This window comes from Betta splendens, chromosome 24 (genome assembly GCF_900634795.4).
Source record: "Betta splendens chromosome 24, fBetSpl5.4, whole genome shotgun sequence".
In the NCBI taxonomy this organism is placed as follows: domain Eukaryota; kingdom Metazoa; phylum Chordata; class Actinopteri; order Anabantiformes; family Osphronemidae; genus Betta; species Betta splendens.
The window spans coordinates 2,617,187-2,632,366 of NC_040901.2; the positions used below are offsets into that span (position 1 = coordinate 2,617,187).

At 45.2% G+C, this 15,180-nt stretch overlaps 2 protein-coding genes across 2 annotated transcripts; one reads left to right on the forward strand and one right to left on the reverse strand.

Moving 5' to 3' along the window:
- Positions 1-643: 643 nt before the first annotated feature.
- On the forward strand, positions 644-12,936 carry znf292b (zinc finger protein 292b). The gene is made up of 8 exons (XM_029140949.3): positions 644-851; positions 2,805-2,959; positions 3,045-3,123; positions 3,288-3,423; positions 3,835-4,037; positions 4,355-4,491; positions 5,359-5,500; positions 5,874-12,936. The coding sequence occupies exons 1-8, from the start codon at positions 687-689 to the stop codon at positions 12,204-12,206; spliced, it is 7,350 nt and encodes a 2,449-aa protein (XP_028996782.1). The 5' UTR covers positions 644-686; the 3' UTR covers positions 12,207-12,936.
- gjb7 (gap junction protein beta 7) lies at positions 12,721-15,156 on the reverse strand. The gene is made up of 2 exons (XM_029141139.2): positions 14,313-15,156; positions 12,721-13,980 (listed from the first exon to the last, which is right to left on the reverse strand). Exon 2 carries the CDS (start codon positions 13,912-13,914, stop codon positions 13,117-13,119), a length of 798 nt encoding a protein of 265 aa, XP_028996972.1. The 5' UTR covers positions 13,915-13,980; positions 14,313-15,156; the 3' UTR covers positions 12,721-13,116.
- Positions 15,157-15,180: the final 24 nt, after the last annotated feature.

The window sequence follows — 15,180 nt, forward strand, 5'->3', positions numbered from 1 at the left end:
TCCAGCACCCTGTTGAAGATGATGAGGAAACAGCTCACAGCAGAGAAACAGCTTCCTCTCAAGATTTATCTTGGGAGCCACAGGTTCTATGCCGCAGGTGTCTTTTCCCAGGCAATTGTTATGTCTATGATGTATAACAGTCAACAGTTTTTCGTCAAATTCACTACATGAACTTCAAAGTCGATCATGTCAGATGTTGTTTGTTCAGGTTGTTCTGCTGCCACCTAGTGATGCAAAATGCATTCATGGAGAATTACCAAAAGAGACAGAAATTAATCCACTTAATTTCTGTCTTATGTCTAATATTGTTAAATTATTGTTTTTAAGTAAAATGCCTGCCAAACCATCAACAGAAAAATAGTTATGGGTTATTCTGTTTTACCCAAGTCAGGCATGGAAAAAAAACTCATAATATTACAAATACATTTATGTGGAAAGTGTAAAAAGAATCTCTGAATTAAATTTGACACAAAATGAAACAGATATTGGGACGCCGAGACTCCCGAGATGTGAAACCTTCTGAACTAACACAGTGACACAGTGAGGCTTGGAGTCCCAGCCTGACGGGGGCGTGGCGCCACGGCAGCACGCCCAGCACGCGCATTACGCCCATCAGGCCGTAAACATGGTCTCGCGCTGCTGACGTACCTACGCCTTAGTGGTACGCGCTGGAGTTGGGTGTGAAGATGGCGGACGAGGAGGCCGAGCAGGACGTAGGTCCTGAGAACGTTATCGGTAAAACGATTGGGGAACTCCGACAGCGGCTGCAGGACCTGCAGACAATGGTTGCTAGAGAACGCGACGGTCCCTCCGCCCAGGACTCTTCTCAGTACTGTCAGGAGTTTTGTAGGGTGAGTTGTCCTTCCTCGTTTGTCTAAGTGTTAGCCGACATGCTAGCTTCAGAACAGAGTCCTGGCTCCTGCATAATCCGGGTAATTGCTTCTTTCCGTAGTTAACTGTGACTAACTCGGTTGGGTAGGTTCACCCACCACCGGTCACTTTGTATAAATGTCCAAGAAAGTAATGCTAAGCTAATGGCAATCGTGCGAGACACGGAACAGAACTGAAAGTAGTTAACTGCTGTCATGGCTCGCACGGCTGGCGCAGGCTAATAGACAGTGTTATTGAGGGTAATCCTTACGCTGTGAACCAGGTAGTTTCTGGCGTACGCTGACCTTAACAAACAAATGCTTGATTGTTAATTTCTTGTTTGTTCAGCTCGCTAAACAGTGACAGTCCGCATATCACCCACTCACTTCTTTGCGGTGGAACGTTGGCTTTTAGCCTCCTATGTTTGGCTACACGCGCGTGCACGTGAGACTCGATTCCGCTGACGTGTGTGATGGCGGTATAGTCTCCGGGGCAGTTAAAGGACTAGCTTTGCCAGTTCCCTCGGTTCAGCGTGTTTGATTCCGGCATTGCTGGTTTTTGGACAGTGATTAGCGTAGAACGGAGGGGCGAATGGTAGTGATGTGATCTCTAGATGTCTACGTGCCGAACTGAACGTACGCTGGTGGAGATGCATGTGGTGGTAGTATCAGTAGGGCGCACACTGAGGCGGCCCACCCGGAGTCATGGCTGAAGCCACCTGCCCAGCCTTGGGTGTGTGAGCGTCTTGCATTGCACCAAGCAGCTGGACTCCGTCTTTGTGAAAGCAGACGTGTCCGCTTTGCCTCCAGAACCACAGCAGCTCTCATCATACTACAACCCTTACAGACAGACGTGGGCATTTGGGTAATGGCAGGGTATTTGAGACTTGCCTCGACAGCAAAATGGGTTTGAAATAAAACAATCAAGATCCAGCTTTACTTTAGGAGGTTTCACAATAATAAAGCATTAATTGTTTAGGACTTAGAAACTGTACCCAAATTGTGTTTTGGACCATACACTGATCCTTTTCTCCATGTAGTTCTCTACTGACCATTCAAGTTCATCTTGATTTTATTAGTCTAGAGAATCTTTTGTTCTTGTTGTAAACCACCTGTGTTTTCACCAATAAAGGTGTTTCTCGATGATACACCTACCTTCTCCAGAGACTTGTGTATTTATTGTTGTTTTTTCTCAGAATTTGGCCTTGTGGTTATCTACTTTAGTTGTCTTCTGTTGTCTTTCTGGCCTTACAGTTTTGTTGAGTCTGTTGTATTCTCTCTAGATTTTAGTGCTTCTGTTACTTGCATTAAGGGAACATCTGGATAGATTATCCCCGGTGACTTATCATTTAGTTTAGTTTCTTGTCCTATTGGAAATGAATGTTAACAATTATGGCCATTCCTACCAGAAGCAGTGTTTGGGGTTTTGTTTTTTGTGGCCTCATATACCCCCGTTTCTCTGATGAATTTAATGAAACGGTGCCAGTGTTGTTGTGTCTTCTAGGTTATGTGTTATTCTGAACTTTGGTTGTTTTGACACTGCCACAAGACACTTTGAGTACGGCTAAGAAAATAAATGTCTTTAAGCCCCTCTTGTACAGCAACATTACATTTTTTGCGAGAAAGCTGCAATGGAGCACCTTCTTATGAATTATTTTTGATCACTAACAACACTAGCTAAAGACTGTGTGTACAGACACACACACACACGCTTCCACTCAAGACTTCCACTGACACAATGCCTTCCCTAGCCACTTACCCTCACCATTACAACTAAAATGACTGGTTGGTGCATGTTTAAAACTGTGCTGAGCTGAAAACTGTGAGGACCATGTGTATACCATCATGAAATAAAATACTGTAGTTCTTTCGCAATCTGCTCACTGGAGCAGTTCTCCATTTGACTGGTTGTAAATGGCCATCTTTCCTCTGTAGACGGTGCTGGAATATGCAGGCCGGTGGAAGATGGAGGAAGAACCTCTGCTGCTGGTGGAGGTGTACATGGTTGCCCTGCTGAGTTACGCCAATGCCTCTTCATATCTCTCTCTGCAGTGTGAAAATGTTCCTATTGTGATTGAGAGGCTCTCACTGTAAGTAGCTTTAACAATATCAAAAATTGCAGGCGTGTGAGAAACCTACCCCTAAGCCAGTATTATATTTGGTTCTGTTCTGTAGGAGTTTTTTGGAGCTTTTGCTCTCTCTAACAGAGGAGGTTCCAGTTGGCTTATGGAAAGAAGTCAAGTCATCTGTGCAGGTAAATGTTTTTATTTTTGGCTCATATGAAGAACTAAAATCTAATTGTTGCACCTCACTATGAAAATTACAAGATGAACACTGCTTTAGTCATGTCAGCTTTAGTTATATGCTGGTTTACAGCTTTAACTTAGGTGATAATGACATTTTCCCTGTTGTGTGCAGTTTGCTCACAGTAAGCTGCAAAATGTTGGACTCGCTCATCTGTTTCCACTGTCTGCTCTGGGCCAGTATGATGGTGTTTGGACCAACAGGGTCCTGCAGGGTCTTCTTTCCAGTGAAACACTACAGCCACAGCAAGGTGAGATCCTCTACTCATATAATGAGCTTCTCAGTTTCAACAAACATTATGCAGATGCATATGATCAAATTACTTGTTCTACATACTGTATATGCAGCATTGTAGCAACTGACCTATAGTTGATAAGGATCTAACATTTTATGTTTTCAGTGAATTTGCCATCTGTCTTTGTCTTCAACTACTTTTTCACCTAATTCACATTTTAGTGTTGCAAACTCGTCTAATGTGGAAAAATGTGTTGTGAAAACAGGATTTCGGTTCTATTTAAAGTTAGTCACATGCTTCCTGATAAAAAGATCACAGCCCAGCATTAGTTTACTGTTTCTGAAGTTATGTGATCTCTGCTGTTGCACAATAAAATGATTCTCTGTTAGAAGAAAGTGTTGCATCAGTTTTGCTGCTTACTTTCAGTTGAGGAATTCATGGTCCAGGAGGGACTGCTTCTGTTGGAGATGAGAGTGAAGCAGCTGATGAAGGGAAAGCAGCTGGAGAAGGCGGCACTCCTGGCAAAAGCGTGTTGTGAGTGTGCTGCTTTCCAGGATAAGGGATCTTTCAAACAGATGTACCTCGTGTGTCTCTGTGCTACCTCAGACCAGGACCACCTCATGGATGAGGTAATCCTAACTACATGCTTGGTTGTACTGTCATGCAATGTAAGCTTGTAGTTTTTTTTTTATTGTTTTTACGGTACATTAAGCAGTACTGGTTGTAATATAATTTCCATGTACTGATACAATTCTATAAATTTTAGATTGTAGTATTTATATTTAGTATTGTATATAGTACTGTTTCTTCCTGCTAAATCTGATAATCTCTGTCACATTACACATAACAGGGTTTATTCCTGCATTTTATGGTTTGTAAATAGTGATTGGACTTTAGGTGGGTATTGTTTCCAGTAAATCATGTGTCCTATGACTTTTTTGTGCAGCTGTCAAAGGAGGACTGCCGCAACGCCTTAGAGATGATCTGCAACCTGGAGTCAGATGGAGACGAGACGGCAGCTTTTAGTTTGTGTTCAGCCTTCCTGACTCGACAGCTTCTCCAGGCAGACACGTACTGTGCTTGGTAAGAAAACAAGTCTATGATTTGTTCATGATGCTGTGTGTAGTTGCCAGTCATTAAATCACTTGCTGTGTAATTATACTTTGATACTAAGTAAGTGTCCTATAGTTTAGGTGTCTTTGGGAAGTTTAGCATGATATAGATTGGAATATGTGCAGTAGTGTAGTTCATGTATATTTACTAATGCTTTATTTACCATAATTTCTGGTCTATAACCGCAGTGTTCACACATTTTGAATGATGCAACTAATTTATGGATTTTTATAGGCTAACGAGCTGCACGCCACATTTAGCCTTGTCACATCAGACCAATTCAATTACCAAACAGGTCACAGTGGACCATAGAAACTGTTCGAATTAAATCAAATGCAGTTGTGCTAAATTCTTCAAATCAGTCTTTTCCGCTTTATGCTCACACCCTCATCATGGAAAAGACGCGAGGAAATGCATATAATACAGCTTTCAAGTTAAAGACAATTTATCTTGCTGTTGAAGAAAATAGAGCTGCTGCCCGTAAGCTTGGCATCAATCAGATAAAGGTAGCCGAAAATACCAGTCCGCAAATTACGGTACTTTAAACTATACTTTATATCAAGTGTGAGAGCCAAACAAACCTAAATGTGCTCAAATAAATATTTTATCACTGCTGAAATTACTGTTAGCTTGTTTTGTTAGTAGACATGTTTATATATTGATGTGAACATAGTTTTTACTTATTTGCTTTGTTTGTTTACATAAACCAGCAGAGCACACCTCACCGATAATGCCCACACAGAGGCCAATGGCTGTGTTGGCCTGAATGGGTAAATGAAATGATAATGAGCAGGCAGTAAATGTGTTGGGTTTTTTTGTTTTTGTTTTTTCAAACAGGGAGCTCACTCTGTTTTGGAGCAAGCTGCTGAAGCGGTTGGAGCAATCAGAGCAGACCTTTCTTAGTCGATGTCATCAGATGTCTTTACTTTCCAAAACTGTGTATCACATCCTGTTCCTCATCAAAGTCATTCAATCAGAGGTCAGTAAATTGTATTTTTAGTGAGTGTAAGCAAACTTAAAACAAACTTAAATATCACCAATAACCTTTTGATTAGCACATATAGAATATAATACCTTTTATTAGTCCCACAATGTGGAAATTTCTGCTTTCCAGCAATTTCTATTCTATTATTTGCCTTAACTGTTGGCCTAGGTTTAAATCACTGTCTCAGTTTGAAAGGTGTTTTTGTGTGAGAGACGGAGCATCAAGACTTTGCCTTTCCTAATACATAATTCCATATTATGAGGACATATAGTGCAATTTTACATTATGTATTTATTGAATTTTGTTTTTGCTTGTTACTCCTTTTATTGAAGTGGCAATAAAAAAATTCTGTTGCCTTTCTTCACAGACTGATGGTGCTGGACTGCCAGTTTGTATTGAAATGTGCATCAGGGCTCTGCGGATGGAATCAGAAGATGATGCCACCAAGGCCAGTGTGTGTAAAACCATTTCCTGTTTGCTTCCCAATGACCTGGAAGTCAAGCGAGCTTGTCAGCTGACAGAGTTTCTCCTGGAGCCCACTGTGGATTCATACTATGCTGTGGAGACACTCTACAATGAACCTGATCAAAAACTAGAGGAGGAGAATATGCCTGTTTCCAACTCACTTCGCTGTGAGCTCTTGCTGGTTCTTAAAACCCAGTGGCCTTTTGACCCAGAGTTCTGGGACTGGAAAACACTTAAGCGTCATTGTCTAGCACTAATGGGGGAGGAAGCATCAATAGTGTCTTCTATCGACTTGCTAAATGATGCGGAGAGCCCGGAGGAGGAAGATTTTTTCCTTCAGGACGGGATCAGTAATCCACCAGACCATTCATTCTTTGGCACAAATGAACCAACAGATGCTGCAGACAAGAGGCAGAAAAACAGAGAGATGAAGAAATTAAGAGAAAAGGGTTTCATATCTGCCAGGTTTAGAAACTGGCAAGTATACATGCAATATTGTGTGCTGTGTGACAAAGAGTTTCTTGGCCACAGAATTGTGCGTCATGCTCAGATTCATTTGAGTGGTGGCTTGTACAGCTGCCCAATATGCACTGAAACCTTTACCTCTAAAGATACGTTGATTCCTCACGTAACATTACATGTCAAACAATCATGCCAGGAAAGGCTCACTGCAATGAAAGACAACAAGAAACTGGCTGATCCCAAAACAGCTGCCCCAGTTATTGCAGCGTTACAGGCCAAGCCAAGAAATGAACGATGTGAAAACAGGGATTCTTTAAGGCAGAATACTGTGCCAGATCGTAATGTTAAGGACAGAGTGCAAATGCATAACGTAGTGAGTTGTGACAACAATGTTTGCCCTGTTGGAAAGTGTAGAAGGAGCTTTAAGTTTTTCAAAAACCTCATTGCACATGTTAAAGCTCACGGGGACAATGATGAAGCAAAGACTTTCTTAGAAATGCAAAGAAAAAAGGTTGTTTGCCAATACTGCCGCCGCCACTTTGTTAATGTTACCCACCTTAATGACCACTTGCAGGTTCACTGTGGTGTGAAGCCTTACATCTGTATACAACTGAACTGTAAGGCAAGCTTCCTGTCCAACACTGAGCTGCTGGTACACAGGAAAGCACATTCTGTTTTTAAAGCTAGATGCATGTTTCCAAATTGTGGAAAGGTTTTCAATGCAGCCTTCAAACTGTATGACCACGAGGCACAGCATTATAAGACTTTTACCTGTAAAGTCACAGACTGTGGAAAGGTTTTCCATTCACAACAGCAACTGAATGTGCACCAGGATAATCATACCTCTCAGGAGGAAAGCCCATCATCTGAACAGACCCTAAGCACTCTGAATGTCCCTTCACTCATTGAACAGATGCTTTCCAAACAAGACACCCTGAAGCGTGAAAGTGTGTGTGTTGATCCAGGTCATGGAGGACAAGCTGTGTCCATTGAGCACTTGGAGAACTCTTTGGAGGCAGCTGTGGGGACTGTAGGACACTGTAGAGTCAAACAGGAACCTCAGAACATGCCTTTGACAACCAGTCAAACACAATGTGTGAATAATTCTGTGATGCAGCAGCTGGTTTCTCAGTTGTCAGATACTGATGGACAAAAAGATGGTCGCGCTCTGGATTACACAGTGCCACCTCAACAAAACCAGCCCACACCTCCATTTGGACTTAGTTTAGATAATATGTCCGATGTCGATGTCTGTCCAATAAGTTATAACCCCAACTTGCCTTTAACAGGACAACAACCACCAGTGTGTAGTAGCAACTTGTTGCCAGTGCTACAACCCACAAATCCAGTAATGTCCCAACCACTTCCCCCTCATCCACCTTCTGGGATCAGACCAGAGAACTCTGTGACATCCTCCTCTAACACGGGTCTAGGGCAGAGGGCGCGGTTTCACTGTGCATTTGAGACATGTACAAGAAACTACAGCTCTTCTCGAAGTGTCGCTAAGCACATGAAGACGGTTCACCCTCATTTCTATGAGCAGTGGAAAGTTGCCCGAACGAAAATCAAGGTAACCTATGCGCCAGCACTAAGCACCTTAATGACCGGGCCCATGGGTCCAGTTGCTTCACTCCAGAACCCCCATCAAGAACAAAGTTGTGGAGTTCACAGGCAGAACATGGATACAAGTTCAAACTACTCTACTAGGACACATTATCATTCTTCGTCTGTCCACAACCAGAATCCTTCACAAGTGATGGAAAATGTCTTAAACCCTATTGTTCGCTCTCAGTTAAGAAGTGATACCAATTCAATACCTGTACAGGCTTTAAGCAGTCAGAAGTGGCACGCAGCTCTTGGAAGTGAACAAATTCTGAACTGTGCCTCTTCTCAAGTCTATCCAACTAACCAGTCAGACAGTCCTGCTCTGCAGTGTAGTGTTCCATCCCAATCTTTGCACACATTAACGGGGAACGGAGCAACTGAATGCTTGCCAATTATGGAAAATGGATCTCACACAGTTTTCCCCTCGTATGTGGAAAGTGAAAAGGATACACCAAAGCGACGAGCAGACTTTCCTCTAACGTATACATCTAATAGGCAAAGCAGTTTTGTCTCAGGTTCCACAGGTCCAGATATAACGGAAAAAATGCAGAATCATGTTCAGTCCCATTTTCCCCCTGCAGACAGTGAAACCAACAATCAAACTCAAAATGGGCCTGTAATCACAGAAAATAATGGTGAGAACCGAAAGCGACCCAGACGCAGCAAACGGACCAAATGGCCGGCGATAATTAGGGATGGCAAGTTTGTGTGTTCCAGGTGTTTTAGAGAATTTGTTAGTCCAAAATCCCTTGGTGGCCATTTATCCAAGCGAGCAATCTGCAAACCATATGATCAGTCAGAACTGAGCACCAATCTGCCAAAGTCATTTCTTAATTTCCTCAGTTCAGGGCATACAGTTAACCCCAATCAGCCACAGGTGTCCTTTACCCCAGCAGCTGTGAATCCAGAAGAATCCCAACAGTCCACAAGTGCTCCACTTGCTCCTGGTAATCTACAAACCAGCAATGGTGAGTCAAGTGATGATATCTTTAATCAAATCATGGTTGAATCCAGTTTATCTGCTCTCCTTGACGGCAGGGCTTCCACCCAGCCATTGTTACCAAGCTCTGCTGGAGAGCGTTTGCCAAGCTCAGTCATACAGCATACAGAGAGAGGGCAGAGGCAAGAGGAGAGTTCATGTGCTATATTCCATCGTCCACAGCCAAGTGTTGATACATTTGCTAGAATGTTTCCTGACTCACTTCCTTCTCGGATCCTCTCGGCACATCCTTCCACTGTTGCAACAAACCATGTGACTCCAAAAGAAATTCCTAGTGATAGATATTATAGTGAGAAAACTGTTCAGACACCGGATACATATTCTAACCTGCTGACCAAAGCTTTACCCGATAGTCCAGTTAGTGTAGCAGTATGTGGCAAGCAGGTAGAAAGGCAAAAGTTGGTGATCGAGCAAGATGTCAAAAAGAGGCTACGGGAGCAGATCCTAGCAAGTGACTTCAAACGTAGAAATAGCTTACGTCTTTCAAACAATACTGACCGTAATGCCAATTCAAAGCCCTCCATGTCGAAGGACCCTAGGTATCGTTCTGACCTTAATCAAATGTCTTGTGACGCAAATAACCACTCAGCTAGTCAAAAACAAGTCCTTCAAGAAACCTCTGCAGTAATCCCAGGAACCTCTGGCATAATTGATCACCTGCTAAACACTCAGAGCTTCACCTGTTTCAGAGATGCCTCGAACCCAAAGCAAGACGTGCTGAGCCCCACAGATGTCACCACAGCAAATGATGAGGACCTGGAACCCCCCAAGCTATCAGCCACTCAGCAGCAGTGGATGACCGAAGTTCAGATTGCATTTGAAAAGCTCAATTTGGTTAGAGTGTCTTATCCCAAACAACAGAGCAATGCTGCAAACATCCAAACGGGGTCAGCAAGGGCTGGGTCACGTCGCAGCGGATCATCAAGCGTCATGAAGCCGTTCACCTGTGAGAGCCAGTACTGCGCATTTAGTTCTATGTCCAGTGAAGCACTCTGGAAACACCTCTCCAAGACACACAGCTACACTTTTGACATGGTGAACGTGATTAAGAAGAGGTATGGTCACTATGCTCCCTACAAGTGTCAGAAATGCAGTAAAACATTCACTCGAAACTCTAACCTGCGCGTTCACTACCAGTCTATTCACAAACTGTCTGCCGAAGAAATAGCAGCTCTGGATGTGAAGCGCAAGCAGGCCAAAGCTGCATCTGATGGCACAGACCTATGTCCAGCCTCTCATCCGGCACCGCTGTCACATCAAGACGCACTGAAACCAGATTACCTGGCAAACGCAGCTGCACCACATCGTAACTGTCATCTAAGTAAGGCTAACCTTCAGGACGACGGCTGTGCTACAGTGATTCAGCCCCTACAAACCACAACCATGCACAACCAAGCACAGACCTCCACATCCGTCTCTTCCTTTGTAGAAAAGAGCCAGTGGGAGCAGCAAAGACCCTCTAGTGGCCCAAAAGTGGGTTTAAACAAATTGCCAGCCCCCCTTTGCAAGGCTCTGCCTGCCACTGTCCAGGTTAATGGGTCTCTTTCTGTAGACAAACAGAATCCTATGAAAAGGCAGTTGATGGTTAAGGATGTTGATGCCTCCAGCCTAGAAGTTACCAAGAAGGCCAAACAGAAGAAGTCCTGTTCAGGTGATGCAATGAGCCCGTACAGACCGTACCGCTGCGTTCATCAGGGCTGTGTGGCAGCCTTCACCATCCAGCACAACCTAATCCTACATTACAGGGTGGTCCACCAGTCTGCACTGTCAGCTCTGAAAGTCAACAAAGAGCAGGACCAGAAGGAGGGACTAGATGAAACCCTGGATCACGAGGATCAAGAGCAGGATGAAGAGGAACCCGAGGTAGAAATCCCCCATGTTTCTGAGTTCAGATGCCAGGTCAAAGACTGCTCCAGAGTTTTCCAAGATGTTCGCAACTTGCTGCAGCACTATGTCCAGCTGCATGTATTCAGCCTGGAGAAGGTCGGGGGTCTCTTGTCCAGCATTAGGCTGGGCAGGTTTGCTTGCAGCCACCAGGGATGCACAGCACTCTTCACGACTGCTTGGAAGTATATTGCCCACATCAAAGAACATCATAAAGACATAAAGCCGGCCAGGCCCGAGCAGTTCAATGGAGCCTTTGTGTGTGAATTTGAAGGCTGTGATCGTTCATATGCCACAAAATCCAATTTGCTTCGACACACGAAAAAGCATCATGACCCTTACCAGCTTAAACTGAAAAATCAACAGGTAAAGTTAAACGCCAAGAATGTGCATTACCAAATTAGCAAGGCAAGCAACGGGAAGGAAAACATTGAGAGCAACAAGAAGATCCTACAGAAAGGAAGTGACACCAAGAAAGTCGGCAAGACGAGAGGCAACCCTTGGACTGAATACGGGAAACTGTCCCTGAAGTCCAAAGGTGAGGCCTCTGCAATGTGCAGCAAGACGTTTTGTCTGCAGTACCCCTGTATGATCAAAGGCTGTGAGTCCGTCATGAAGTCAGAGCGGAGCATATTGAAGCATTATTTGGGCCATGGACTGTCAGACAAATACTTAGAACAGCAGCGGAGCCACTTCATCTTTTGCAAGAAACTACCAAGGCAGAAGTGTGTCTCCATCCGGAGTGACGATTCTAAATCAGACAATCTGTCCGACAGCGAGGTGAGGCCCTTACTGCACAAAAAGAGCGCTATGCCATTAGACAGCAAGCTGTCCAACGATGACGGCACCAATGGGTCGGTGGTGCTGAAACGCAAGCGAGGGCGCCCCCGAAAGTTCATAGAGAGAAACGTGAAGCGCAAAAAACCTCCACGCACAACCAAGACGGGCCAGGTCTACAGCAGGGATGAGGAGATGGATTCCTGCGCCGCGGCGCTGCAGGAGGAGCCCAATGGGCAGAACGCCCCCATGGCCTCCTTCAAACCCATGGGTTTCGAAATGTCCTTCCTAAAATTCTTGGAGCAATCGAATCAGTCAACAACGGAGATGAGCAGAAAGGGTCCGAACAGCAAAGATGCCTGCGTGCGGTTCAGCAACCGGCAGAAACTTAGGTCTCTGAGCAAAGTTAAGATCATAATAGACGGAACCTTATTAGGTGTAAAGAAGCTTCTGTTGAAGCAGCTGCAGGACATGCAGGCCACAGTCGTACTGGAGAAAAACCAGTAACTCAGGACTGCACTCTGTGTTTTACACCCCCCTTGTACAATATATCACTTTAATACAAATGTGTAAAGCATTTAGAGTGTGACTGACATCAGGTCTGGGTTAAATGCTCCCTGTGGGACTGGGAGATGAATGAACCCTGCAGTGTGTTGATTTGTATGTGTTGTGAGTGAGTGAGTGAGTGAGTGAGTGAGTGAGTGAGTGAGTGAGTGAGTGAGTGAGTGAGTGAGTGAGTGAGTGAGTGAGTGAGTGAGTGAGTGAGTGAGTGAGTGAGTGAGTGAGTGAGTGAGTGAGTGAGTGAGTGAGTGAGTGAGTGAGTGAGTGAGTGAGTGAGTGAGTGAGTGAGTGAGTGAGTGAGTGAGTGAGTGAGTGAGTGAGTGAGTGAGTGAGTGAGTGAGTGAGTGAGTGAGTGAGTGAGTGAATATAGTTTGAAATCAGCCGCTGCCACCAGCTGTCCTCTTAATAAAAACATGTTTTTACGTCTTGACGTGCTTGACTTTGATTTGTGTCCAGAGACGCGTGTTTTATTGATTTATTATGTCCTTTAGCATTAGTGAAACATTAGATGGGGAGCATCATCCTTTGTGAGCAAAAGCTGATGATGATTTACAATTGACCTGCGTTTATTGACAAACAGGGTTTAGGTTCACTTGTGAAGTGAACACGTCTGATAAATAAAGTTGATAAATATAAATAAATTCATAAAATGAAGGATGTCAATCGCAAAAATATATGTTTTAAAATATGTTACAATAAATAGAAGTTATTAGTGATGGAGCAATACATTGTTTTTGTCTGGGCAAAGCTCCATCTGGAACGTTTCTCCTCCTTAAACTGCAGTAGCTGCCAAACATGGAGGTGTGAGTTTACAACAACTGAGCGTCCATCTAGAGCTGAGAGTGAAGAGGAATCTTCACTCTGCTGCAGCGCCGCCGGGCGGCACAGGATGCCGTCTGGGCTCTGCACCCGGCTCAGCTGTGACCTCAGCGTTGACCTGAGCAGTGACCTCTGCGGTGACCTTGGAGGCTGACGCGCGTCTGTAGCTGAATGCTGCCTTCTCCCTGGGCACGTACCGCCTGGTAAAGCGTCTCCACAGCTGCTTCCACACAATGTACAGGAGCTCCACGAAGTTCAGAGCGGTGCACAGAATGGAGGTGCAGCCCATGATGTAGAGGAAGATCTTCTTCTCCTTGGCTTTAGCGATGTAACAGTCCACCACGTTGGGACAGGGGCTCTGGCTGCAGCGGTGCAGGATGGGGACGTCGAAGCCGTTGTAGAGGAAGTAGAAAGTCAGCAGAGAGCCCACCTCGAAGGTTGTCTTGAAGACCAGGCTGACGACGTAGGTGCAGAACAGCCCTCCATCGATGCTGCCCTTGTCCTCATACAGCTTGCGCCGGTGCTTGGCCTCCCGGTGCTCCCGGTAGGCCACGTGCAGGGCCACCAGCAGGGACGGGGTGGACACGGCGATCAGCTGCAGAGCCCAGAGGCGCGCCTGCGAGATGGGGAACAGGTGGTCGAAGCAGGCGTTCTCGCAGCCTGGCTGCTGGGTGTTGCACACAAAGTCCCTCTGCTCATCCTTCCACACCTGCTCGGCCGCTGCCACGTACACCAGGATCCTGAAGAGGAAGAGCACGGAGAGCCAGACGCGGCCGACCGCGGTGGAGTACCGGTTCACGCCGCTCAGCACGTTCTCCAAGAAGCCCCAGTTCATCTTCCTGTCACAGCAGGGAGTCAAGGAGCCGCTTCCTGGACAACGCTGCGTCCCTGCCTGCACTGACTGTAAATATAAAACACATGTGCCACTTTGATTGTCCCTTAAACTAAACCTTGTTATTTATATGAACAAACATGAAGCCTAGGGTTTAGAATGAACCAGTACTGACTCCTTCTAACCGTACAGAATCAACCCTGTGTCCCATCCTCCGATGTTTTATTTGCAAACATCACAAACACCAGGTGCCTTTATTTATTATTGGTGCCCGCCACGTATTGTGTTATGTGAATGTATGTAGTTTGACCTTTCCTTCATAGTTGTGATGGGCACCACAGGCCTACAAACGGCCTTTTAAGTTAAGTGTGTGCAAAGTGTCAAACAGAAGTGAGACTCACCCCTGGCTCCCGGGAGACGTGTCCTCTGCAACAACAGCTGGCGTCCGGGTTGTGCGTCCTGCGCCGTGTGCACCTGCGGGTGGTGCGTGTCCCCGGCTGCCACACCTTGTTCCTCTGCGTGATGGCAGACGGCTCGGCTTCGCTCGCACGCAGCCGTCGCCATGGAGCTGCGCAATGCAAATAGTGTGTGCTGCCTGTCCTGGTCAGACCAGTGTGGGGGAGGAGGGGAGCTCTCTGTCCGCATGTAACTTTGATGAGTCCGATAATGAATAATACAGGTGAGCAGGCGAGCTCACCTCAGTGCGACAGGTTTACATTCACAAAGGTCGCTGTGATGTGCGATTAATGATGTATGATGAAGTAAAAGCTGAAAATATAATTTCTCATATCAAAGACATGAAATATCACAACATTCAATTGTTGACGGTGCGCTGCAGCATAATTCTGTGGAAACTATCAGACTACAGATCGAGTTCCGTAAACAGACACTTCTCAGAGCTTCAAGGGCTGAAAGGACAGAGCCGACAAACGTCAGCTCAGACCCACAACCTCGACGCTTTCTGTAGGACACAGTGGTCCGGTAAGACCCGATCACACCAAGGCAGCGGTCAAGTCAGCCCTATAGTGTCCCCGTCCAGATTCAGACTAAATGTAGATGGGCAAGTGGGCAAAAAAAAATCATGTCATTAGCTGAAATGTCGTCACCTGTAGCTTTTCTCTGTTTAAATTTTAGTAAAACGGCATCACTTTGACCTCATCTTAGTTGCTTTATTGTAAATGTACTGCGAAGATGAAAACGTTGTTCTCTGGACGGATCCTAGGACCTTGGTTCTCATTTTCACACATTACCAAAATTATACAGTAAATA